General features: G+C 41.6%; 1 protein-coding gene across 1 annotated transcript in view; it reads left to right on the top strand.

Annotated features, from left to right (window-relative positions):
- The window catches only part of LOC113581852 (adhesion G protein-coupled receptor E1), a 29,317-nt gene extending 2,325 nt beyond the window's left edge, over positions 1-26,992 (top strand). Inside the window, 35 exon segments of the mRNA XM_035525086.1 lie at positions 123-166; positions 535-639; positions 760-910; positions 1,021-1,137; positions 1,219-1,406; positions 1,716-1,880; positions 3,045-3,090; positions 3,572-3,686; positions 5,053-5,106; positions 5,328-5,448; positions 5,582-5,678; positions 8,109-8,213; positions 8,299-8,451; positions 8,753-8,890; positions 9,095-9,220; positions 14,218-14,300; positions 14,551-14,590; positions 17,191-17,271; positions 18,211-18,363; positions 18,449-18,601; positions 18,913-19,050; positions 19,255-19,380; positions 20,133-20,176; positions 20,545-20,649; positions 20,770-20,920; positions 21,031-21,147; positions 21,229-21,416; positions 21,723-21,887; positions 22,407-22,601; positions 23,075-23,292; positions 23,405-23,471; positions 23,590-23,681; positions 24,190-24,358; positions 24,581-24,676; positions 25,821-26,992. Coding sequence (XP_035380979.1) covers positions 123-166; positions 535-639; positions 760-910; positions 1,021-1,137; positions 1,219-1,406; positions 1,716-1,880; positions 3,045-3,090; positions 3,572-3,686; positions 5,053-5,106; positions 5,328-5,448; positions 5,582-5,678; positions 8,109-8,213; positions 8,299-8,451; positions 8,753-8,890; positions 9,095-9,220; positions 14,218-14,300; positions 14,551-14,590; positions 17,191-17,271; positions 18,211-18,363; positions 18,449-18,601; positions 18,913-19,050; positions 19,255-19,380; positions 20,133-20,176; positions 20,545-20,649; positions 20,770-20,920; positions 21,031-21,147; positions 21,229-21,416; positions 21,723-21,887; positions 22,407-22,601; positions 23,075-23,292; positions 23,405-23,471; positions 23,590-23,681; positions 24,190-24,358; positions 24,581-24,676; positions 25,821-25,862 — 4,148 coding nt within the window. The 3' untranslated portion in view covers positions 25,863-26,992.
- Positions 26,993-27,262: the final 270 nt, after the last annotated feature.

The following is a 27,262-nucleotide window of genomic DNA, read 5'->3' on the forward strand; positions in this document are numbered from 1 at the left end:
CCAGAGCGTTTTTTACTACTGGAGTGTATTGATCGAGATCTTGTTGCAAAGCCAAGTAATAAATCTCTCTGTCTAGCTGTACATTGGGATGTTAGCTATGTGACATTGTGTTTTCTCCCTAGAGCTGCAGTGCGATGCATTTCTAAATGAGAGCAGCACCATGCAGGTATGGCAAGATCCTCAGCAGACCACTCTAGGTGGACTAATATAAATTAAGCCCATTGTAAGCCCATTGTTCAGTGCCTTGGTACTGGCCCCCACTCTGAGGCCATACAGTGGGCCTGGCTCAGGCTTTTCTCCCAATCTGCACACCTTCCGTTCGGTTCACTGAACAGCTCTCCTTCTTAACAAATATAGGAAGCTGAATAATGATATCAGGCCCCATGGTTCAGGATTTATGGGTAATACTTGTAAAACACTCTGGTCCTTGTTGGAGCAGGAATGAAGTACAATGCAGAGCCATACAAGACTATCACAACTCGCCGAACCTCGTGGACGACCATCCTACTCCTTCTCTGTCTGTGGCCCCCACAGGTTCCAGTGGAGCTGGAGCAGACTCTGGCCAAACTAAGAAACCGTTGTCTGGAGCTGAGTAAGCGGAATGGAAACATGGAGCCAGTGCATAAAGATTTGTTGCAGGTAGCTGTGTGTACTAAGCTATTCAGATAGAGAGATAGAGAACTTGGATTTTAATTTGCTTTGTTACAAACTCACTCTCTCCTCTCTCTTTAACTTGCGTTCTGGCTTACCAATCCATAGATTCTCCTGGATGCAATAGACAGGTTCCTGTCTGACGGCTCCCTGAATAATAACAGGAAAGTGATAGCATTGTTGAGTATGATTGAGCATGCACTGAAATTATTAGGATACCTGCTGCAGGACAACATCACCAAGAAATCTGTTCAAACATGTAAGTGAATTCAGCCAGCCATCACTATACAGACTCCACACTGCAAACTGATCTATGATACACAGCGATTGTGATATAAATAATTCCATGCATGCTGTTTCTGTCTGTAGACGTCACGATGTTGGTCAACAGAAGTGAAGTTGCCCCAGACGGACCACTCGTTTTGTCCGCCAGTGACATCCAGCTGCAATCTGATTGGGCAACTGCTGCAGGAGACTCATACCTGGGTACAGTTCACTCACAGTGAACGTCAGTTGAAGACACTGTCAGCTCTTATATGTTTCTGAAAAATATGTATCGTTGAACAGGAATTGCCACCGTATCTCTGCTCAGCTACACAAACCTGCACACGTTGGTCAACAACTATTTCCACTGGCTGGAGACACAACAAGCTGAGAAGTTCAAGATAAACTCAAGAGTAGTGACTGTAGTGGTCACCAACCCACACACAGCCAATCTGAAGAAGCCAATCATTCTTACCTTCTCTCATCTGGAGGTGCAACACTATGTACTACTACTTAAAAATCCTCTTTTCAGGATTATATATGACAAGATAGAATTAGGAGATCATACTATATGGTTTTCTCTCATATAATGAGAATCGCTTACCAAACAAAGGCCAGGTTGGGATAGCAACAGTAAGTATAGTCACCGTGGACTTTTGTTTCCTGGTAATGATGTATCAAGTGTCTGTAATTTATACTTTGATGAGGGTGGTGGTTTCTCTTCCTCCTTGTCCATTTTCCATGGAAAATGTACAGGATGAGTTTGTGCTTCCAAGTATAACTTTCTGTCTTTCTTGCAGGTTCCAGTGGGGAACCAAACCTGTGTGTTCTGGGACTCCAATTTGGATGGAGGAGCCTGGTCTTCATCGGGCTGCACTGTGATCAGGTCCAGCGACGACCACACAGTCTGCTCCTGCACCCACCTCAGCAGTTTCGCTGTGCTAATGGCACTCTACGAGCAGGAGGTGGTGTGGCTGTTTATCCTTTCCAAATGATAGCAGCAAATTTTAGGAAATCTAAGAAAATACATTTTGTTTTAGTCTAAACTGTCAGGTGGACCATGGCTAGCTTTGCACCAGCAATCTCCAGTGCCCCTCTTGGAGACCAACCTTCCTGCAGTTTAGTTCCAACAATAACAACTGAAAGTCAGATCCACATACCTTAGATTAGGGTAACCTAATCTTCTTAAACCCCAAAGGAAGATGCTGTAGATCTCCAGGAGAAATATTTCTATTATTTGTTTTAAGTGTGCACAGAAGCCATGAAACAAGTGATCTGTACATATCTGACAAGTATATAATACATCAAGCCTCATCAAGAGTGACATTTGACAAAGTTTTACAAAGGATTGAACTGTTGCAAATGTTGCACCCCTGAGTGACCTTGAGGTTCAAACAAACAAGCAAACAAACAAACAAACAAACCAGCCCAGCTCAGGCACCCTTCGTTAGCCTTTAATACGCTATATATTTGACCCATTCATTCACTGCTCACAGCTGTAAAACGGTGCTTCTACTATGATGACTATTACCGCAGTGAGCCAAAAAACTAACACAACGTAGCGGTACCTTCATTAAGCACATGAACTGTTTGGCTTAAAACAAACTCAAGACAACTGCTAAAGGAAGCATTCCTGGTTACACGGGCAATAATGCTCTGCTAGGCTGATGTTCAGATATAAGCTTAGATAGTCCTGACTGGGTTTTAGATGTTAAATGGTGGAATGGTTCTACTTTTATTCTGAGGTAAACCTGCTGTTTACATCTGCTGTTTGACTCATTTTCTGCAAGATGTGTGTGACAAGGCAGTCCTTCGCATGTAAACATTTAGATTTTCAGATTCAGAGAACAGCGACTTGCAGTGCATAACATCTTGTTAAGCCAGGATGGGAGAATGTGTTCTAGTGAGTGTGGATAAGCTGATTTACCATTGTTAAATACATTAACTCACACTCTGACACTCTGCTAGGCTGTTGTTCAGATATAAGCTTAGATATAAGCTCAGATATAAGCTTAAAACCCTGACTGGGTTTTAAATGTTAAAGTTTTTATAAAGTTTTATCTAAAAATAGAAAAACTGTTCTCAGTGTAAACAAGAGTATGTATGAAATCACATTTTATATCCCTTAGACGGACACCCCTGAGAGCCAGAAGAGGGGGCAGTTCTGTCTAACGAGTAAACAGCTTCAGCACAAGTAGCTCCAGGTACCAAAGTGCTACTACAAGACAGCCACTACTGAGGTTTGGAGTCACTGAAATATTTTGGTCTGGTTCATTGCCATCCCTTAATTTTGGTTTACGGCCCAATCCCTTACTGTGGGGAGTGGTTTAGTCATGTTGATGACTTTAACTCACATTATATACATTAAAAGTTATGACAGTGTTATATTCTCTGCTATTCCCTGTTCAGTTCTCATTCAGGCAAGAAGTCTTCTCCAATAAAATTCATCTATTTGGCAGAAAGAGACACTACCTTGTTTCTGGTTAATCAACATCAATTGTCTAGATGATCACACACACACACACACACACACACACACACCGTGCACATGCATACATTGCTGTCAAACTTTCACATTGACACACATAATTCCCATTGCTCTCTTTCTCCCAGATATATGGTGTGCCTCCCATAGACCCCTCTCTTTGCACTTTAGGCTGTTTAGGTTTGTCCTATAGAGGGAACGGTCACACAAGGGCTTGCATGAGTGTGGACATCCCAGCAATAGACTCCGCCTACCACAAGTCTCCACAGGGAATTCACACCTCCAGGTAGACAGTGCAGAGAGAGAGAGAGAGAGAGAGAGAGAGAGAGAGAGAGAGAGAGAGAAACCTTTCAATCGTGTTACAGAGGTAGTCAAGTGCAGAGTTAGGAGTCTTGCCCAAGAACAGAGAGAGAGAGTATATAGTAACCATCAAAATTATTTATTGCTTGATTTGATTGCTTGATTTGACAACTGTCAATCACCCCCCCACCACCACACCCTGACCCCTCCCCCGCATATTTATTATATATTTATATATTATATTATTATTTTTATATGATATGATATGATATATGATATGATGTGGTCATGTACTGATACTGAAACATGCGTATGGGTCTCAGTTGTGTCTCTCTCTCTCTCTCTCTCTCTCTCTCTCTCACTCAACCACTCACTCACCCATCCTACTCCCCTCCCATTGGCTTATTCTCTAAGAAGTCACACCTCCTCGCAAGTCCTTCCCCCTAACCATACAGGAATAAAGTTTTCTGAGGGTGTCCCTCCCCCAAAAACCAAACTCCTCCCAGGGTCAGAAATACACTAGGCCAGAATGTTCAAAATTTGCCCCCTTTTTTTTCTTACCCAACCACCCGGTCTGACCAATCCTGTGCAGCGTGCAACTCCTCCCACAAAACCAGACCCTCATACCCGCTCATTTAAGTTTAGTTGTACCCGCGGTGTATGAGTAGGAATCAGAGAGGGAGAGAGAGAGCGAGCGAGCGAGCACAAGAGCAAGAGCGAGAGAGAGCGAGTCAGTAACCTCTGAGTGTGTCAGAGAGGACACTGAACAGACAAAGTGGAGAAAAACTGGTGTAGTATGAGACTGAAAACTTTAATTTTCTTTAATCACATTATTTCACTATTAAAGGATTAATTCGATGATTCCTACTCATACACCGCGGGTACAACTAAACTTAAATGAGCGGGTACGAGGGTCTGGCTCTTGTACAAGGACTCTTGTATTTACTCATCCATTGCTTGACGTTTGGGCCCCGAAAGGGAGAACAGGTGGCCTTTAGGGGGATTGGAGCCTGGGAGGAGGTTTATGGCCATGTCATATGGCTGGTGGGGAGGCAATAGTTGGGCCTTCTGTTTGCTAAATGCTTCCCTGAGGTCCCAGTATTCCTGGGGGATTTGAGAAAGGTCCAGACCACCGGCACCATGACCGGACCCAGACCAAGACTTGGGTAGCTGTAAACAGGAGCTCCAACATGACAAACCCCTAGACAGCACTGACTGGGTCAGCCAGTCCACATGGGGATTATGGCGCTGAAGCCAGGGGTACCCCAAAATCAGTTGCAAGTAGGGAGCATGGATAATATACGGTGCAATCTGTTCAGTGTGTGATCCAACTCGCAATGTGATTGGACAAGTCTGAGAGCTAATATCCCCTGGCTCAAGGAACCGACCATCAATGGCAGCAATGGGTAAGGGTTCATCCAATGGGACCAGCAGCAGGGCTAACTTGTTGGCTAACCCAGCATCGAGAAAGTTGCCATCTGCTCCCGAGTCCACAAATGCCTGGAGACGCATTTCAGAGGTTCCCCAAGCAATTGTGGTACTTAAGAACAACCCTTGAGCTCGGGGAGGACTGGCTGAGTCAGTCAGGGGTTCTCCCTCCCCTGACGGACGTTGTCTTTTCCCCCAGAGCTCAGAACAAGCTGGGCAGAGATGACCTGAGCTTCCACATTACAGAAACCTCCCTTCCTGCAACTGAGCATCACGCTCACTTCGGGAAAGGCGGGTGTGTCCGAAATGCATTGGCTGGGGTCCGGACTCCGCCCGCTTGTCGGGCACATGACAAGGGCTAAGGGTGCACAGAGCTCCGTGAGAGCCTCCACTGATCTCTGGTCCCCGTGCTCTGCACCTCTCCCGTGCGCAATTGTCAATTCGCAACACCAGATCGATCAGGTCATCAAGATAGGCGGGAGTATCTCAGTGGACCAGTTCATCTTTAAGCTCCTCACTGAGGCCCTGGTGGAAAGCAGCAATCAGCGCTGTGGGGTTCCATCCATAATGCAGAATTTGATGGTGTAATCAGCACCGCTCTTTTCCCCTGACGTATTTTAATGAGACGGGAAGCCGCCTCCCCTTCAGCGACTGGATGGTGAAAAGGCCACTTGAGAGCAGCAATGAACCACAGTGGAACATACGTCTGTTTGGTGCTCCCAGACTGGGGTGGCCCATGCCAGAGTCCACCCAGTCAGAAGGGAGATGATGTATGCCCCCTTAGTGGAGAACCAAGAGGGCTGCTGCTCAAAAACCAGTGAGCATTGAACCTCCTGCCTCGCAGGATTTGGGCTGATGCTGCTGCCTCCTGCCTAGGGGGCAGCCAAAGGCACTGGTGCTTGTATCGGGAGGTCTGTCAGGGTCTGCCACTGAAAAGTGATCGGTTGCAGGGCCTGCTTATGTCAACCAACAGTCACCCTCTGATTGGTCAGAATCCCCTTTACCTGTTCTAGGTATAACTGGGTCCATGTCCATGGTTGAGTCTTTCTGTAAGGTAGGCTCGAACCCAGGTCAGCCAGCTAATGACACCAACAGCCTACTGGGTGCGCAACCATGCTCTAACAATGGTGGGCCTGTGTGCAGAACAGTTAGATCTTGGATCAGATAAAACAAAAGGACAAAACTAAACACCACACTGAGTATGGAAAAAGGGAGAACAAAGGACGCCATGGGAAGAAATGGCAACCCCGAGAATACGGTGAGAGATGCTTCATCTGACCATAATACTTTTTCTATATCTTCAATCTTCCTTTACTGCACTATAGCAGATAGATATAAAGACTGATTCAGTCTTCGGTGATTGGTGGAAGCCCCAGAAAGAGACAGCAAATATTAAACTCTGACCTTTGCTTTTGTTCAGGATCGACTCACCATAAGAGGCTTGTATCTGCTGTGTCTGCGTGAGTCACGCTCCAAATCTCTTTGGACTCCATGTATTCTAGGCTGTAGTCAAAACTGTTGTACATTGGAGGGTTTCTCAGTTTGTAGTTGTGTAATTATGAATGACAGATTTCCTGTTAACATCAATACTATACTTCATTACTTCAAAGTGAGAAACAGTTTAATAGTAACAGTAATCAAATGGTCTGGAGTTGGTGGGTGGGTAAGATGTTTAGGAAAATCTTAAAAGTTAAATGTACGAAGCAAATGTTTTTGAAGCTATTGCACTTCCGCGCCTGCAAATTTTCATGTTGCTTCACAGCTCTGAGAGCACATCTCTCTCAACTGTGTGAGGAAATGACACAGAAGAAAACCTTAATGAAAGTACAGCATAATACAGTTATTTAACTGTGTTAACAGTACATTTACAGCATTTAGCTAACACTTTTATCCAAAGCAACTTACAATCATGGTTGAGTAAAACTTTTGAGCAATTGAGGGTCCTTGCTCAGGGGCCCAACAGTTGCAACTTGGCAGTGGTGGAGCTTCATTGATCCGATTAGGAGTTGAGTACCTTAACCAGTGACCTTCCACTGCCCAGTACAGGTGTAGGGGGTTTAACATGGTCATGCCTCATCACTGCTGATGTTTCAGTGCAGCCTGCCCTACCACCATCTGTCTGGATGTCACACCCCAGTGCCCTGCAAGCCCCTGCCAGCTGTCTGCTCTCCCACAGCCTACAGGAAGGGCTGGCTGGGGGCTCATCAGGCACTGGCTGTGCTGCTTATAGCATATGTATAAAAAATACCTTTAAATACTCAGTGGGCCTCATTCTCCAATATCTTCCTAAGTTTTTTCTTAAATTTACTCGTGAGAAAGGACCTAAAAGTTTACATCAGGTTTATGACGTGCTCTTAAACAGCAGAATTGTTCGTATCTGTATTCCCATTCTCCTCGTACACTGAAAGCACATCCCTGTTGTTCCTAATTACCAATAGTACATGCCTGTCCATCCCCATACAGAAGAATGAGACTGCAGGGCTGTGTGCTCACACACATTTATTTTTTACTTCCCTGATTACTGGATGGCACAGTTCCCAAGTAACATAACTGTAGAACTGAAAAAAACACAACAAGCAATTATTTGTAAGATGTCAGTGCTCACATGTGTGTAAGTGCGCTCTTGAGTGTAGATTCTGATCTCAGAACAAACACCAAATAGGAAAACATTGGCCAATGTCAGAATCTTCGTGAGTAGATTTTCTTTTTAGTTTCTTCTTAAGAACAGTTGGTGAATGCGACTCATTGTTGTTAAATGTAATTTTATAACAGACTAATTCAAATACAGGTTCTGTATATTTTTGACCACAGGTCAATGTACTAAGTTGCCATTGAACGCTGCATGCTACACACGTTCCTTAACTGAAGCTATTTTTGTTATTCATCATCAAGTTCATTTCTTATGCAAAGACTGTTTTTAATGTTGAAACGGATGGGGATGAGTGTGACTTTGAAAACCCAATATGTGGAGACCATGCAGTGTGCACCAACACAAATGGCAGCTACTACTGCAACTGTGAACCAGGGTACCAGACGTATCCTCGGACAGTTAATTTCACCCTGAGCAGCAGCAAGAGATGCCAAGGTCAGTGAATCTATAGCACGGTAGATCTTCCCTGTACAGAAATAAAGACGATGAATTTAAATCTGTGACCTTGCTCTGTTAACAGACATCAATGAATGTTCTGAAGTCAAAGACTTATGTGGACCCAATTCTAAATGCAATAATTTTTCTGGTTCCTATTTCTGCACGTGTAAACCTGGTTTCAATCCCAGCAAAGACAAGAAGACATTTAATGCAACCCAAGGTGTAAAATGTCATGGTAAAATGTGAAGTAGCTTCATGTGAACACAAACATTATAGCAGTGATTTGTGTTACTACAATGAACTTTATGCAGTTTGTTGCATAATAGTGTGATCTGAAGATTCAGAGAACTGGTATTGTTACATAAATTAAATTGTCTTCATTGAAACACCAGAAAACGTAATTCACAAACATAATTTACCTCCACCATAATCATTAATAAAATCATTCGAAGTTAATATTTATTATATTAATTGCATAGATGTTGGTTAAATTCATTCATGATGAATTTACACTCACCTCTGTGTCTTGCTAATAGATATTAATGAATGTGAGTATGAGAGATGTGGGGAGAATGCGACCTGTCATAACACCAGTGGCAGCTTCTACTGCACCTGTGACCCAGGCTACAGGCTGGAGTCAGGGCAAATTCATTTCACTAATGGTTCCTGTAAACGTAAATTGTTTTTTTTCCTGGTTCTACTTCATGTAGCCTACTGTTGAACGTCAAACTGTATTCATGACAATAACACTCTGCTAGGCTGTTGTTCAGATATATGCTTACATAGCACTGATTGGGATTTAGACGTTAAACTGTGAAAATGGTTCTACTTTAATTCTGTGGCCGTAAACCTCTTTTGATCTACCCATTTCCTTCAAGATGTGTGTGTGATTGACAAGACTATCTGTGGGGACGGCGGAGTGTGTGAAATGGCTGCCAAAGGCCACCGCTGTGTGTGCCGGGAAGGGTTCACCAACTATGGAACCCCAACCATGAGATGCAGGGGTTAGGCCTTCTAGACACAATGTCTCTGCAATAATTTGACCAATAATTTGACTAGGCCACCTAGGGCATCAGTTGTATTTCCTTCCCTGGGGTTTAACTACACCAACCCAGATGACAACTTCCAAATAAACAAACAACAACAAAAAAAAAATAGAAATCCCACAAGAGTATTTTTATTACAACATCACAAGGTTGAGACCCAAATCTTCAGGTTCCACATCATCTTGTCCCTACTGGCTGTTAGTAACACGCAATCTGCACACCTGAACAATCTGAAGTTGGTTGGGGTCACTGTTAGTCACCTTTAATAAAGAGGGGAAAAGAAAGCAGAAGAAATTCACCACTACCCCACTCAGTGCATACATATACAGAGCAAGCCATGAAAGAAAATCCTACACCACTACTCAGTGTCCCTACATCACCAACCCCAGTGACAACAGCCAATTAATACAGTTTACACCTTTACAACCGAGACCCACATGACCTACACAGGGAGCAAACAATAAGACAATTCAACACACAAAAAAAGGAATAAAACAGAAAAAGCACCATGGCAAAACTATACCGGCAACTGGATTTTACTTAGGTCAACGTTTGTCAGGGCATATGCTTAGCCTAAACAAAACAAAACATTTACAGCATTTAACTGATGCTTTTAACTGATGCTTTTAACCACTGAGCTACCACTTCCCTGTGCTGTAGACCACAACATGAGTATACACAAACAAACAAACAAATACGCAAGCAACCAAGCAAGCAAACAAACAAACCAGCCCAGCTCAGGCGCACTTCGCTAGCCTTTAATACGCTATATATTTAACCCATTCATTCACTGCTCACAGCTGTAAAACAGTGCTTCTACTATGATGACTATTACCGCAGTGAGCCACAAGACTAACACGACGTAGCAGTACCTTCATTAAGGACATGAACTGGTTGGCATAAAACAAACTCAAGACAACTGCTAAATAAAGCATTCCTGGTTACACGGGCAATAACGCTTTGCTAGGCTGGTGTTCAGATATAAGCTTGGATAGTCCTGACTGGGTTTTAGATGTTAAACGTTGGAATGGTTCTACTTTTTTCTGAGGTAAACCTGCTGTTTACATCTGCTGTTTGACTCATTTTCTGCAAGATGTGTGTGACAAGGCAGTCCTTCGCATGTAAACATTTAGATTTTCAGATTCAGAGAACAGCGACTTGCAGTGCATAACATCTTGTTAAGCCAGGATGGGAGAATGTGTTCTAGTGAGTGTGGATAAGCTGATTTACCATTGTTAAATACATTAACTCACACTCTGACACTCTGCTAGGCTGTTGTTCAGATATAAGCTTAGATAGCCCTGACTGGGTTTTAAATGTTAAAGTTTTTATAAAGTTTTATCTAAAAATAGAAAAACTGTTCTCAGTGTAAACGAGAGTACGTATGAAATCACATTTTATATCCCTTAGAAGTGCTACATGATGTCACCCCTGAAGGCCAGAAGAGGGGGCAGTTCTGTCCAACGAGTAAACAGCTTCAGCACAAGTAGCTCCAGGTACCAAAGTGCTAATACAGCCACTACTGAGGTTTGGAGTCACTGAAATATTTTGGTCTGGTTCATTGCCTTCCCTTATTTTTGGTTTACGGCCCAATCCCTTACTGTGGGGAGTGGTTTAATCATGTTGATGACTTTAACTCACATTATATACATTAAAAGTTATGACAGTGTTATATTCTCTGCTATTCCCTGTTCAGTTCTCATTCAGGCAAGAAGTCTTCTCCAATATAATTCAACCATTTAGCAGAAAGAGACACTACCTTGTTTCTGGTTAATCAACATTACAGTTGGTAAAGTTGTGAGTGTGTGTGCTGGTGAGTTTGGTTATGATGGTTTATTGTGGATTTTCAGTGATTCTGAGAGTGTGGCGAGGGTAGATTTGATTTGGTCTGAAACGTAAGGAAATTAAATGTAAGGAAATGAAATGAGGCAAATATTTGCACGGATAGATGGGCACAATAGACCCATGATATCCATTTCATTCCAGAGCTTGTGGGAATGTATGAGTGTGTGTGGGTTTAATGCATATTCCTAACATGCTGTAAAAGAGAGTTAGTCAAGGCAATGGGTAGTAGGCTCACGGGGGGGCTGCAGCGCACCCAAGTGGATGGTAGAGGACATGCACCCCCACAACTAGATTTTTTTCTTTTAAATCTGTCACTTTCTAATAGAAACAAATCATCAGTGTATAGAAAATGCCTTTTAAATCTGTAGAGGGCTGAATCTCAAAGAAGGGATATTCCCAATCAACCTTGTTTTATTAACGTTTTATAAAAACTTTACCTATAAAAACTAATGGGAAAGCAGAAACATAGCTGAAAGGGTCAGGCTGCTGTTGAAAGAAGTGTAAGGAGTATATATTCTGTTTTTCCCTGTTCACTTCACATGTCTTCTCCAATTATAATTAAACCACATGGCAGAAATAGACACTACCTTGTTTCTGGTGAATCGACATCAATTGTCCAGATGATCTGGGGGCCCATTTCTCATCTATCCATCACATACATAGAATATATATATTTATCTTGCATATATATTTCACATATAGAGAATATCTATATTTCTCTATGCACCCCTGTTTTCTTTTCCTCAGTTTGGACAGAGCGCTCTCCACCATTTCACTGCGAGTTATACTGTGTATGACTATGTATGTGACGAATAAACCAAACTTGAAACTTGAAACCTCCTCTTAAAGAGAGTCAGGCTAAAGATCATTAGAGAATACTACAGCATATCCTCACTCATTGCTGCAGTTCTCTCTGAAGGCCAGTTGTACCTAGTAAACTATTGTTCTTCATTAATCTTTGTGTTGATAGTGTTTACTGCAAAGTTCCAGAGGTAACAGATCTAACAGTGTAAATGCTGATTAGTTTGTATAGGTTTGAACTTTTAGCATTGGGAGGAAGTGGCTATGGTGAAACTTCTTGCTAAATTTAAACAGTATAAAGGCTGAAGTGAGAGAAGCAAGAAGAACAAAACCGTACTGACATCTCAGCCAGTGCCTTTTACTGATAAGTCTTTTTTAAAGATGAAAAGATGAAAACATAAATAACTAGGTCTATTTTTTCCTCTGTGAACATCACCATACAATACCAAATTACTGCTTGATGTGATCTTTACTAAGGAAGACATCGGTGAAACAAACCTGAAACAATCTGAAAGCAACAACGATAAAATAAAACCAACATACAGCGAAGGTGGTGAAAAATATGTAAATGTGAGGTGAACAGTCTCTGAGACATGGTCTATTCTGGGTGGACTGACATGGTCTCCAAACATAGATCCACTATACTCCATTATGGCTTTAACCACTAACAGAAAAGTACATTGAAATGACCAAGAAAAAGTTATTTGAAAGAGTTTACCTGACCACAAACTTTTTCCCATGTTATGAAATATTTTGTACATATTTCTACTTTAACCCCTACAAGAATGGAATATACACATTGTTTAGTCATCTGAGACAGAACTTGTGAATTTAGACATTTAAGCGCACCTCAGCTCTGGTCAACAAAGGTCATTTCTCTGTTCATGTTTCCGTTTTCTAATGTCCTTAAATTTTTCCATTCTATGATACCTTCCCCAGAGCACAAGGAAAAATAACTGATGACATCACCCCACAAGCACATGGCCCCACCACACATTTGAATTAATATAAAGTAGTTTCCATATATGCTGTGTTTCAGTGCTTAGCTTTGCTGATTTAAACTCAGTAGTGTTCTTTAGCACTACCAGAGTTCACATATTCACCCACAGTGAACAGAATTTCTCATGCGTCATATGTCCTTGGTCAAACAGGTCTTTTAAGGGTCAGCTCATTGTTTTAACATGAAAGGAAGGACTTTTGTGTCGCATGTTGTCAGTATAAGAGCCATTTAACAATCATCATGGCAATATATCTTGCTGCACCATGTCATCGTGTCCTACTCCATATTACTGCTGCTTGTGCTTATTGTTCTGGCTAAATCTGGACCCCAGTGACCCCAAAGGCACTCAGCTGAAAGCCCCCTCATAACTGAACAAAAGCATTGAACTTCTGACTGACATGACTGCAAAGCAGCGCTGTATTAAATCTGTCCTCAAATGAGTCCCCCTGGGTCACTTCTCAATGGAGCTCATATGATATACATACACAAACCCTTTTTTTATCAAGATCTTGAGTGTGGTGAAAGAGTTGAGCAGTAGGCTTCCGGAAAGTTTGACATCTTTTCTGTTGTTCACTGTATCAAAGGTGAACATCAGCACCTTCCAAGAGAACATTCTGTCTGCATGTCTGTGTGACACATTGGGGGAGGGGGGGGGGGGTTCACACTTGCAAAAGTTCTCCATCTTCCTTCCTCTTCTGTGTGCATGTATAGAGACTTGCGAACACTCACACTCTCACTCACAAAGCGCTAAAACATCAGACAGATGTTCAAGTGAGTTAAGATCTTGTGAGTGGAAAGTAGCTGCATATGATTCATTTAATATTCTTTTAATCATTTACCCTACATTCCCTGGGGATGGGGGCACTTTCTGAAGGAAGTTACCACTCACCTTAGGATAGAGATGGTTCATCATAGAATTAAGGTGATCAAAATTACTTTGCAGTGATTCGCAGTAACTTTCCCTCCAAGAGTCAACCAAGTCAACCAAAACCATACAAGCAAACGTCCCCTCGGCATTATAGTTCCACCGGACCCCTTCACTGGACGGGTCAAGCATTCAGGCCTGTGTCTACTTTACATGCAATTCTCAACTTGTTGAGAATACAGTGAGAGATGCTTCATCTGACTATAATACCTTTTCTACATCTCTGATACACATTTTAAAAATGGACAAGACTATAAGACAGTAATAAGGGCCATGTTAATCCATGTTATTATCATTGTGTTTCACAATTTATTTTAAGTCCTGTTATTTTCCAAGTGCTTCAGAGTGTTATAAAGTCATTTCCCCTCCCCCTCCGGCTTACAGTTCCCCCAGTGCTGGGGAGTGGCTCAGTTCTACCCTTCGTCTGCTCTCCCAACGACACTCCACTGTTTCATCTCTGTGGTCCAGTAAACACAGGGCTCAAGTCTGGGGGACATTGATGTAAGGGACCATTCAGTCTCCTTTTACTGCACTAAAACTGTGTCTCTGTACCTTTGACAAGACAGCAGATAGATACGAAGACTGAGTCAGTCTTTGGTGATTGGTGGAAGCCCCAGAAAGAGACAGCAGGCTGATCCATCTGAAGAGATCTCTTTACATTAATTAATGGATGCGCTTATAAACAAATATTAAACTGTGACCTTTGCTTTTGTTCAGGATCGACTCACCATGAGAGGCTTGTATCTGCTGTGTCTGGGTGAGTCACACTCCAAATCTCTTTGGACTCCATGTATTCTAGGCTGTAGTCAAGACTGTCGAACATTGGAGGGTTTCTCAGTTTGTAGTTGTGTAATTATGAATGACAGATTTCCTGTTAACATCAATACTATACTTCATTGCTAATGTAAGAAACATAATAGTAACAGTAATAACATGGTCTGGACTTGGTGGGTTGGTAAGATATTCATGAAAAGCTTAAAAGTTAAATGTATGAAGCAATTGCTTTTGAAACTATTGTGCTTCAAAAGCGCGTATGCGAATGTTCATGTTGCTTCACAGCTCTGAGAGCACATATCTCTCAACTGTGTGAGGAAGTGACACAGAAGAAAACCTAACTTTAGCTACTAAGAAGGATTTGCTTTGTTGTTGGTTTTTGCTTGCACTTGTGTGTCATGAGTTTTGTTTCAGTGGAGGTGAAAAGGTTATTGGCAGCTGGCCATCTTTGACATTTAGGGAACGAAGCCTGCGCTCCTCGCCCAGAGCTTTCACATTCTTACAGAAGAGTTTTATCATCGTTATTTTTATTATACAGCATTCTCTCTGTCCCCCTTTCAGTCTGTCAATCTATGAGCGTGTCTCCTACGGCTTTACCAAAATGTAATCAGAACAGCAGCACTGAAAAACAAAATGAGATGGGTAAGAGCTCACTGCCACATGGGAGGTAGCAAGCGTGGGTGTAGCTGGGGGAGCACAGGAAATCAGAGATGCATTTATATCTCCGCATGGCGTGGGAGAGTGGAGGTATGATGCCATTCAGGAAGAACAGTTATGACGCTGAAGGAAAAAAGCAAAAACATATCACACTGGTCGCATTAAAAACGCACAGCTCAGGCAGAAGAGATGACATCCATGTTGAAATATGATGGCTACAATATTACCATTTTTCTACTTAGTGATATTACTGTATATTTACCCAACACTTTTATCCAAAGCAACTTACAATTATGACTGAGGACAACTTTAGCAACTGAGGGTTAAGGGTCTTGCTCAGGAGCCCCACAGTGGTGACTTGGCAATAGCGGGGCTTGAATCAGCAACCTTCCAGTTATAAGTCAAATAGCTTAACCACTGAGCTCCCACTGCCCTGTGCTGTTGCCCCCCAAATGAGAATAGAAAAGCTGTACTCAGTACTGTTACATCAAAGAGAAAGGGCAGGAAAAAAGGTCTCTGAGTATTTGTCATGATCAGTCCCTCCCAGCTTCTGGGTTCCATGTTTTCCCTGTTTTGTGTTTTTTTTAGTTCCGTTCCATAGTTTCGTTTTCTGCGTCCGCCTCCCTATCGCTCACCATTACATTACTCCGACATGCAGAGCTCTTCTGGGCATCTGCCAAATGCCACATAGGTAGCGGTCCTATGCTAGACTCATCTCTGAAAAACACCTAAATTTAACCAACTCATGCACTTGTAAGATTTTTTATTTGTACTCGTTCTCTTGTTTAGCACTGGGGTTGGTCTTGTATTCTGTTGCATAGTACTGTATTTCTCAATCTAGGTCACAGCACTGACACTTGTTTTTTCTCTCTGTTATTGTGGTCTGTTCTTAATGAAAGTACGGCATAATATAGTTATTTAACTGTGTTAACAGTACATTTACAGCATTTAGCTAACACTTTTATCCAAAACAACTTACAATCATGGCTGAGTAAAACGTTTGAGCAATTGAGGGTCCTTGCTCAGGGGCCCAACAGTTGCAACTTGGCAGTGGTGGAGCTTCATTGATCCGATTAGGAGTTGAGTACCTTAACCAGTGACCTTCCACTGCCCAGTACAGGTGTAGGGGGTTTAACATGGTCATGCCTCATCACTGCTGATGTTTCAGTGCAGCCTGCCCTACCACCATCTGTCTGGATGTCACACCCCAGTGCCCTGCAAGCCCCTGCCAGCTGTCTGCTCTCCCACAGCCTACAGGAAGGGCTGGCTGGGGGCTCATCAGGCACTGGCTGTGCTGCTGAATCAGGAACAATACGAGGAAAAAGAGGCTTTTTTTATTACTGATCCTTTGGGCAGCTGTTTGCTCAGGCTTCAGTCCAGGACAAAATCCAGAAGATCTGTCTGTTCAAACAGACTGGCAGCTAGAGCGACAGCTGATGGACCCCAGCAACATGACCAAAACAAGGGCATAATGAACCAAAGACAGACACCAGTGGCACTCAATTGTGTGGTCAGGGTTGACTGAGCTGTGTGGAGGCATTTTCAGGGACATTGATAATAATTCAAGTAAGACTGGGAAATGTTTAGAAATGAGGCATCTGTTGTGATATGGAGATCTGTTGGGTCTGTGAATCTCCTGCTTCTCCTCAGATAGATAAGGGTCTAGTTCAAATGGATAAAATAAATCTGAAAGCAAATCTGAAATCATGTTTCTTTTTGCAGAAAATGAAATGTGCAACAAATGATTTGTGGTATCTATGGTGATTTATGAATTATTTTACAAAGTGAATTAATGTACTTGTTACATGTATTGATTTAGGTACATGCCAGCATACAGAAGCTGAGCTGAGAGCACAGTAAACATGTAAACATGTACACACTATAAACATGTAAACACGTACACACTGTAAACACATTCCCCCACAGGTCTGTTAGCCTCACTGATCGAAATGACCTCGATGAAAGATTGCGGACATGGATATCAGAAGATAGGCATTCAATGTTTAGGTATGGACAAGTCCTGTCACTTATAGCATATGTATAAAAAATACCTTTAAATACTCAGTGGGCCTCATTCTCCAATATCTTCCTAAGTTTTTTCTTAAATTTGTTCTTGAGAAAGGACCTAAAAATCTACATCAGGTTTATGACGTGTTCTTAAACAGCAGAATTGTTCGTATCTGTATTCCCATTCTCCTCGTACACTGAAAACACATCCCTGTTGTTCCTAATTACCAATAGTACATGGCCTGTCCATCTCCATACAGAAGAATGAGACTGCAGGGCTGTGTGCTCACACACATTTGTAAAGCCCATTTTGGCCACATTTTTTGAAAAATGTTTGCTTTATTTCTCACAAGTCTAATTTTCTTAATTACTGCAGAATGCAGACAGATTTGTTTTACTTCCCTGATTACTGGATGGCACAGTTCCCAAGTAACATAACTGAGGTGATCTGAAGAGTCAGTCTTTTACAAGACCATAATGCTTTCTAAGATAATAAAAAATGATTATTAAAAATATTATATATTGTATTGTACTCTAAATCCTATAATATTATATAACTGTAGAACTGAAGAAAACATAACAAGCAATTATTTGTAAGATGTCAGTGCTCACATGTGTGTAAGTGCGCTCTTGAGTGTAGATTCTGATCTCAGAACAAACACCAAATAGGAAAACATTGGCCAATGTCAGAATCTTCGTGAGTAGATTTTCTTTTTAGTTTCTTCTTAAGAACAGTTGGTGAATGCGACTCATTGTTGTTAAATGTAATTTTATAACAGACTAATTCAAATACAGGTTCTGTATATTTTTGACCACAGGTCAATGTACTAAGTTGCTATTGAACGCTGCATGTTACACACGTTCCTTAACTGAAGCTATTTTTGTCATTCATCATCAAGTTAATTTCTTATGCAAAGACTGTTTTTAATGTTGAAACAGATGAGGATGAGTGTGGCTTTGAAAACCCAATATGTGGAGACCATGCAGTGTGCAACAACACAAATGGCGGCTACTACTGCAACTGTGCACCAGGGTACCAGACGTATCCTCGGACATTTAATTTCACCCAGAGCAGCAGCAAGAGATGCCGAGGTCAGTGAATCTATAGCATGGTGGATCTTCCCTGTACAGAAATAAAGACGATGAATTTAAATCTGTGACCTTCTTCTGTTAACAGACATCGATGAATGTTCTGAAGTCAAAGACTTATGTGGACCCAATTCTAAATGCAATAATGCAGTTGGTTCCTATTTCTGCACGTATAAACCTGGTTTCAAACCCAGCAATGACAAGAAGACACTTAATGCAACCCAAGGTGTAAAATGTCATGGTAAAATGTGCAAGTAGCTTCACACGAATCCAAACACTGTAGCAATGATGTGTGTTACGACATTCAACTTTATGCGGTTTGTTGCATAATTGTGTGATCTGACGATTCAGAGAAGTGGTATTGTTACATAAATTAAATTGTCTTCATTGAAAGACAATTTACGTAAAAAAACAGAATTCACAAACATAATTTACCTCCACCATAATCATTAATAAAATCACCTGAAGTGAATATTTATTATATTAATTGCATAGATGTTGGTTAAATTCATTCATGATAAATTTACACTCACCTCTGTGTCTTGCTAATAGATATTAATGAATGTGAGTATGAGAGATGTGGGGAGAATGCCACCTGTCATAACACCAGTGGCAGCTTCTACTGCACCTGTGACCCAGGCTACAGGCTGGAGTCAGGGCAAATTCATTTCACTAATGGTTCCTGTAAACGTAAGTTGTTTTTTTTCCTGGTTCTACTTCATGTAGCCTACTGTTGAACATCAAACTGTATTCATGACAATAACACTCTGCTAGGCTGTTGTTCAGATATATGCTTACATAGCACTGATTGGGATTTAGACGTTAAACTGTGAAAATGGTTCTACTTTAATTCTGTGGCCGTAAACCTCTTTTGATCTACCCATTTCCTTCAAGATGTGTGTGTGATTGACAAGACTATCTGTGGGGATGGCGGAGTGTGTGAAATGGCTGCCAAAGGCCACCGCTGTGTGTGCCGGGAAGGGTTCACCAACTATGGAATCCCAACCATGAGATGCAGGGGTAAGGCCTTCTAGACACAATGTCTCTGCAATAATTTGACTGGGCCACCTAGTGCATCAGTTGTATTTCCTTCCCTGGGGTTTAACTACACCAACCCAGATGACAACTTCCAAATAAACAAACAACAACAACAAACAGTAAAAACCAAGAAATCCCACAGGAGTATTTTTATTACAACATCACAAGATTGGCACAGTTCCCAACTAACATAACTGAGGTGATCTGAAGAGTCACTCTTTTACAAGACCATAATGCTTTCTAAGATAATAAAAAATGATTATTAAAAATATTATATATTGTATTGTACTCTAAATCCTATAATATTATATAACTGTAGAATTTATTATATTAATTGCATAGATGTTGGTTAAATTCATTCATGATAAATTTACACTCACCTCTGTGCCTTGCTGATAGATATTAATGAATGTGAGTATGAGAGATGTGGGGAGAATGCGACCTGTCATAACACCAGTGGCAGCTTCTACTGCACCGGTGACCCAGGCTGGAGACAGGGCAAATTAATTTTACTAATAGTTTTTTTTTGTCCTGTTTCTACTTCACGTAGCCTACTGTTGAATGTCAAACTGTATTCATGGCAATAACCCCCTGATGCAGTGGTAAAGCCTTCCAGAGCGTTTTTTACTACTGGAGTGTATTGATCGAGATCTTGTTGCAAAGCCAAGTAATAAATCTCTCTGTCTAGCTGTACATTGGGATGTTAGCTATGTGACATTGTGTTTTCTCCCTAGAGCTGCAGTGCGATGCATTTCTAAATGAGAGCAGCACCATGCAGGTATGGCAAGATCCTCAGCAGACCACTCTAGGTGGACTAATATAAATTAAGCCCATTGTAAGCCCATTGTTCAGTGCCTTGGTACTGGCCCCCACTCTGAGGCCATACAGTGGGCCTGGCTCAGGCTTTTCTCCCAATCTGCACACCTTCCGTTCGGTTCACTGAACAGCTCTCCTTCTTAACAAATATAGGAAGCTGAATAATGATATCAGGCCCCATGGTTCAGGATTTATGGGTAATACTTGTAAAACACTCTGGTCCTTGTTGGAGCAGGAATGAAGTACAATGCAGATCCATACAAGACTATCACAACTCGCCGAACCTCGTGGACGACCATCCTACTCCTTCTCTGTCTGTGGCCCCCACAGGTTCCAGTGGAGCTGGAGCAGACTCTGGCCAAACTAAGAAACCGTTGTCTGGAGCTGAGTAAGCGGAATGGAAACATGGAGCCAGTGCATAAAGATTTGTTGCAGGTAGCTGTGTGTACTAAGCTATTCAGATAGAGAGATAGAGAACTTGGATTTTAATTTGCTTTGTTACAAACTCACTCTCTCCTCTCTCTTTAACTTGCGTTCTGGCTTACCAATCCATAGATTCTCCTGGATGCAATAGACAGGTTCGTGTCTGACGGCTTCCTGAATAATAACAGGAAAGTGACAGCATTGTTGAGTATGATTGAGCATGCACTGAAATTATTAGGATACGTGCTGCAGGACAACATCACCAAGAAATCTGTTCAAACATGTAAGTGAATTCAGCCAGCCATCACTATACAGACTCCACACTGCAAACTGATCTATGATACACAGCGATTGTGATATAAATAATTCCATGCATGCTGTTTCTGTCTGTAGACGTCACGATGTTGGTCAACAGAAGTGAAGTTGCCCCAGACGGACCACTCGTTTTGTCCGCCAGTGACATCCAGCTGCAATCTGATTGGGCAACTGCTGCAGGAGACTCATACCTGGGTACAGTTCACTCACAGTGAACTTCAGTTGAAGACACTGTCAGCTCTTATATGTTTCTGAAAAATATGTATCGTTGAACAGGAATTGCCACCGTATCTCTGCTCAGCTACACAAACCTGCACACGTTGGTCAACAACTATTTCCACTGGCTGGAGACACAACAAGCTGAGAAGTTCAAGATAAACTCAAGAGTAGTGACTGTAGTGGTCACCAACCCACACACAGCCAATCTGAAGAAGCCAATCATTCTTACCTTCTCTCATCTGGAGGTGCAACACTATGTACTACTACTTAAAAATCCTCTTTTCAGGATTATATATGACAAGATAGAATTAGGAGATCATACTATATGGTTTTCTCTCATATGAGAATCGCTTACCAAACAAAGGCCAGGTTGGGATAGCAACAGTAAGTATAGTCACCGTGGACTTTTGTTTCCTGGTAATGATATATCAAGTGTCTGTAATTTATACTTTGGGGAGGGTGGTGGTTTCTCTTCTTCCTTGTCCATTTTCCATGGAAAATATACAGGATGAGTGTGTGCTTCCAAGTATAACTTTCTGTCTTTCTTGCAGGTTCCAGTGGGGAACCAAACCTGTGTGTTCTGGGACTCCAATTTGGATGGAGGAGCCTGGTCTTCATCGGGCTGCACTGTGGTCAAGTCCAGCAACAACCACACAGTCTGCTCCTGTACCCACCTCAGCAGTTTCGCTGTGCTAATGGCACTCTACGAGCAGGAGGTGGTGTGGCTGTTTATCCTTTGCAAATGATAACAGCAAATTTTAGGAAATCTAAGAAAATACATTTTGTTTTAGTCTAAACTGTCAGGTGGACCATGGCTAGCTTTGCACCAGCAATCTCCAGTGCCCCTCTTGGAGGCCAACCTTCCTGCAGTTTAGTTCCAACAATAACAACTGAAAGTCAGATCCACATACCTTAGATTAGGGTAACCTAATCTTCTTAAACCCCAAAGGAAGATGCTGTAGATCTCCAGGAGAAATATTTCTATTATTTGTTTTAAGTGTGCACAGAAGCCATGAAACAAGTGATCTGTACATATCTGACCAGTATATAATACATCAAGCCTCATCAAGAGTGACATTTGACAAAGTTTTACAAAGGATTGAACTGTTGCAAATGTTGCACCCCTGAGTGACCTTGAGATTTCAGTGATATCTGTAGGTGAGATCAGTAAAAAACTTAAATAGTTATGCCTTTATGGTCGTTTATCTGACTCTACGTCTTTCTCTCCTCCTCAGGACATATTCGAACTGCAGCTGATCACTTGGGTGGGGCTGTCCCTATCGCTGGTCTGCCTCTTCATCTCCATACTGACTTTTGGCTTGATCCGCTCAATCCAGAGCACCCGAACTACCATCCACCTGCACCTCTGCATCAGCCTCTTCATCGCTGACCTCATCTTCCTCACTGGCATCACCCAAACGGAGAACCAGGTACCTTTAATATCGAGCAGACCTGTCATGAATATTCTGCAGACATTCAGCTTCAAATTTCAACCTTCGACTCATATGGGCTACACTAGCCTGCGTTGTTTGGAACTTTCCCAGCATGCCTGATCGAAGCTCACCTTATCAGATAATTATCAGAACCATCATGAGTGGCATCAGATGTGCAAGAGAAAGGAAAATTTGTAAATGTGCAGGTCAGTGGAGGACCTGGCCTGGACGTGAAATTCCTCACATTAAATGAACTGTAAATGAAGTGTTGTGTAGTATAGTTTTATTTGCGAGTCTGCTCATATGAATTCTCTACCAATTACAAATTCGTATTTTGTGATGTTGGGATGAGTTTTTTGGCCTAAAGAAAGAGTGGCACCCCCTCCCCTTTCCCCCCTGACCCCCACTGAGTAAAACCCCCCTCTGAACACCAGCCCTCCTGTCCTGCCTCGCCTCTGCTGCCTTTCCAGGTGGGTTGTGCGTTCGTGGCCGGCCTGCTCCACTATTTCTTCTTGGCTGCGTTCTGTTGGATGTGCCTGGAGGGCGTGCAGCTCTTCCGTATGGTGGTGCTGGTCTTCAACACCACGCTGAGGCCCCTCTACATGATAGCCGGTGGGTATGGAGTCCCCGCCCTCATCGTCGCCGTGTCTGCCGCCGTCCACGCCAAGGGATACGGCACCAGGCGCCAGTGAGTTGTGCGAAGGCCGGCGTGGGCCGGACCTGTCGTGGGCAGGCTAAACTGTAGGGTCCTTATGTTGTGTTTTCATTGTATTAAATATGTGTTGCCCATCTGCTGTCAGCTGCTGGCTCAGCCTGGACGACGGGTTTATCTGGAGCTTCTTCGGCCCTGTTTGTGTCATTATTGTTGTAAGTGTAAATGAGCATGTGGAAGCTCGACACTACTCTAAACTGGGTTTTGTTTCAAAAAGAGTTTGTCTCTTATTCTCACGCTCCCTCTCTCTCGTTAAATCTCTCTCCATGCTAGGTAAATGCAATCTTCTTCCTGATAACTGTTTGGAAGCTGGCAGAGAAATTTTCTTCTCTCAGTCAAGACTTAAGCAAACTGCATAAAATTAAGTAAGAAAAAGTTTTTATCATTTTTAAAACCAAATTATTCACAATCTTCAAACCTATATATACAGCTTTTAATATATATATATATATATATATATATATATATATATATATATATATATATATATATATATATATATATATATATATACACATCTCTCTCTCTCTCTCTCTCTCTCTCTCTCTCTTGCAAATGATCTATAGATAGATAGATAGATAGATAGAGTGCAAATGAGCTAGATAGATAGATAGATAGATAGATAGATAGATAGATGTGTGTGTGTGTATATATATATATATATCTAAAAATAGAGATATCTATCTATAGAGAGATATCTATCTATCTATCTATCTATCTATCTATCTATCTATCTATCTATCTATCTATCTATCTATCTATCTATCTATCTATCTATCTATCTATCTATCTATCTATCTATCTATCTATCTATAAAAATATGTGATCCTATAAATATGTGTTCAAGCACAGCCTGTTTATCTCCCCCTACAGGACATTTACAATCACAGCCATTGCTCAGTTGTGTGTACTTGGCACCATGTGGATCTTTGGCTGTTTTCAGTTTGATGAAGGCATGCTGGCCCTGTCTTTCCTCTTCACTATACTCAACAGCCTGCAGGGGGTGCTGGTGTTCACCATGCACTGCTTACTCAGTCGACAAGTGAGTCCACAGATTTACTGCTGAAGCATGCGGAGGAGTGCTTGATAGAAGTGAAGATACGATGCTAAGATATGGGTTATTAATATTGACTGACATTTAGCATTTAAAAAAGCACTGGAAATGTTGAATTAAGTTTGTTACTTTCACAATCAGCACAGTCCTGTAGTATATTTTTCCTCTAAACTCTCCCTGTCTCTACACTACCCCATTTTCTCTCGTTAGGTAAGAGATGAATATATCAAAATTTTGAGATGCATCTGTGAACCACAGAAGAGGACATACACAGAGTTCAGCACAAACCAGTTCAGCAAATCACAGGTACATTCACTTTTAAATTTTATGTTCTCTTACCTTTCTTCTGGTAATAGTTAGCAATAGTATGTATATTACAAACAGGACTTTCCAAAAAAATAATATATTGGTCTCAATTTAATTTTCCTTGAGAAAAAAGAAATAAAACAAACATTATTAGATAGTGTTTCATCAGCTTTAGCGTCTGTGTTTGCTTCAGCATCTGTCCTAAATAATCTGTACCAAGTGGACCATTTAATTTAATTTAGTCAACCAGAACATATTGCTGCAAAGCCAAATCTGATCGTGCTGTAAAAACCTGAACCTGCTGTTTTGTTTTTGTGCAGCTGAACTGAATGTATCTAGTGCAATGTAAAGCTTGCTTTTTCTATTAGTAGTAGCTTGTCTCGGAGTGTCCTAGCCACCAGGATTAAGAGCAGAGCAAAGTCAGGGCAGATGCACTGGATGTAAATGAATAAGCACAGCCTGCTGAATACAGGGGAAAAAAACAGATATTAATAGCCAAACTAATGTTTCAAAATATGATTGGAAAAACTAGCGAAATCTAAGAAAAATGGTATTAAATGGCAAATAACTGGACTTTATTTTGATCTGCACTCACATTTTCCCAAAGAGAGGCAGATAGAACTGCCTTTTGCCCAGTTATGTCTCTACCAATAAGGTAACTGTCCTGTGTATTACCATATAAGTGGATAGGAAAATAGGACCCCACAGATGATGAATCTAATATGACCGGGCACGACAACAGGATCCATGCACACCTCACCCGCTTGTGCTGTCTATTCCAGAGATGAACTCTCACAGAGATGACATGAACGTTTGAGGTTGCTTTCAGATGCTTGTGCACTATGAAACTCACAGTCTTCGTCCTGCTCCTATAGACTACTTAACTACATTTTCTCTAAAGCACAGCTAAGCGTGTAGTGCAGGCTCTTACCCTGCTTGGCACTCTGGAGGTGTGAGCTCAGGTGCAGAGAGTGTTTTCAGATGCTAGGCAGGAACAGAGTGATTTCTTAATATCTCTGAGCGAGGGTGGTGGGGAGATGATGATGAGCCGGAGCATTGAACTATCAACATGTGCCTGTGACAAGCATATGAACAAGGGGGATCTTCCCTTCCCTGTCTGACTATCACTCGAACCGTTTCCCAGGTGTCCGGGACCATGTCGCACACTGGAGAGTCACACATATGAAGCAAGCTGACTCCGCTCACAGGAGATCCTTTATGAGTGCAGGTGCAACCTCACCTGCGACCCCAGCTATGGCTCACGCTGCCGTTTCTACAGCTCACAGCTACCCCATGGCACTTGCGCATGGCCTGGGTGTCTCTGCTTCCTGACTGTACGCTAGAAACATGTGCCAAGTGTAAAGATTTCCAGCCTACTGTCCAAGATGATCCTGCCATGCATATACAGAAGTAAAGCCCTATGAAGACAAGTGTTCATGAAACCAAACAAAACTCAAAGTCTCTGACAGGACTCACATCGAGACGGGCCTCCTCAGCCCTTGAGGGAGCGCCATTAATGAGCCTGTGCAGAATTCCAGCATGAGGATGGTGAGATGGTTTGTCTTAAAGCAGATTAAAGAGCTGAAATGATGAAGAGGATCATCTTATTGTTAATGTGCTCCTATTTAAAAACAGAGTAGACAAGGCCATATTTAAAAATGCCTTTAGTTTTCAATGCCTTTATGTGTGTGTATATTTTTAATGACTATTGTGCAATATTTAATGCTGAGCTTTAAAGCAGCTCTAGAGATGTCACTGAATTACAAGGCATGGTACTCTGAGTTTGAAAATGTTTGTCACTTTTTTTTTTTTTTGTACGAAACCTGTGCCTCTGTATGCAAAAAGCCTTTTTTTTTTTTTATTAAAAGTATTCATTTGGAATGTTGTCTTGGTCCAGATAAGACAAAATCTGATGTTTTTTTTAACTGAACAAATGTCTAATGGAGAGAAATGTCTGTGTTGATGGCAGCTGTAAATGTTTCTTTACTAAGATCACAGGAAAAGGTAGCCTTAGACATTTTGAGAGCTGCATATTGCAAAGTAAATTTTGGCAGGATTTCTCTTTTTTGATAAACAAACAAAGCAAAGTAAAAGGACAGAAAGAAACTTATTAATATTTAGTTAGATGCTAAAAGTGTAAATACATAAATATTTGGTGAACTATTGCAACTTTTCACATTATAATACATAGATTCCTCAGTTCTTGACATACCCATAATAAAAGACTATTACACTCACCAGTAATTTTCATGTACAATTATATGAGTAGATTTTTCAGTAGGAAAAGTCATTCCAAGTATTACATGATTCTGAGAATTGGAACCGTTTTACCTTCTTATTTAAGATTGAGAAATATCAGTTCTGAATACAAGTCTGACTCAAATATATGCAAGATGGCAGGACAACAAGGGTTCTATTGAGTCTTTTATGCATTATCTATTTTAGACTGAAAATAAATACATCCCCAGAGGATTTATAGAGTAGTGACAATGCAAACATAGAAATGTATTCCTCATCAAACCGCACTGCCCACTCATCTCACACATGTGGTAAATCCCTAACATGTAGAAAGATCCCTAAAATCCA

The sequence above is a fragment of the Electrophorus electricus genome, chromosome 4, assembly GCF_013358815.1.
Source record: "Electrophorus electricus isolate fEleEle1 chromosome 4, fEleEle1.pri, whole genome shotgun sequence".
In the NCBI taxonomy this organism is placed as follows: Eukaryota; Metazoa; Chordata; class Actinopteri; order Gymnotiformes; family Gymnotidae; genus Electrophorus; species Electrophorus electricus.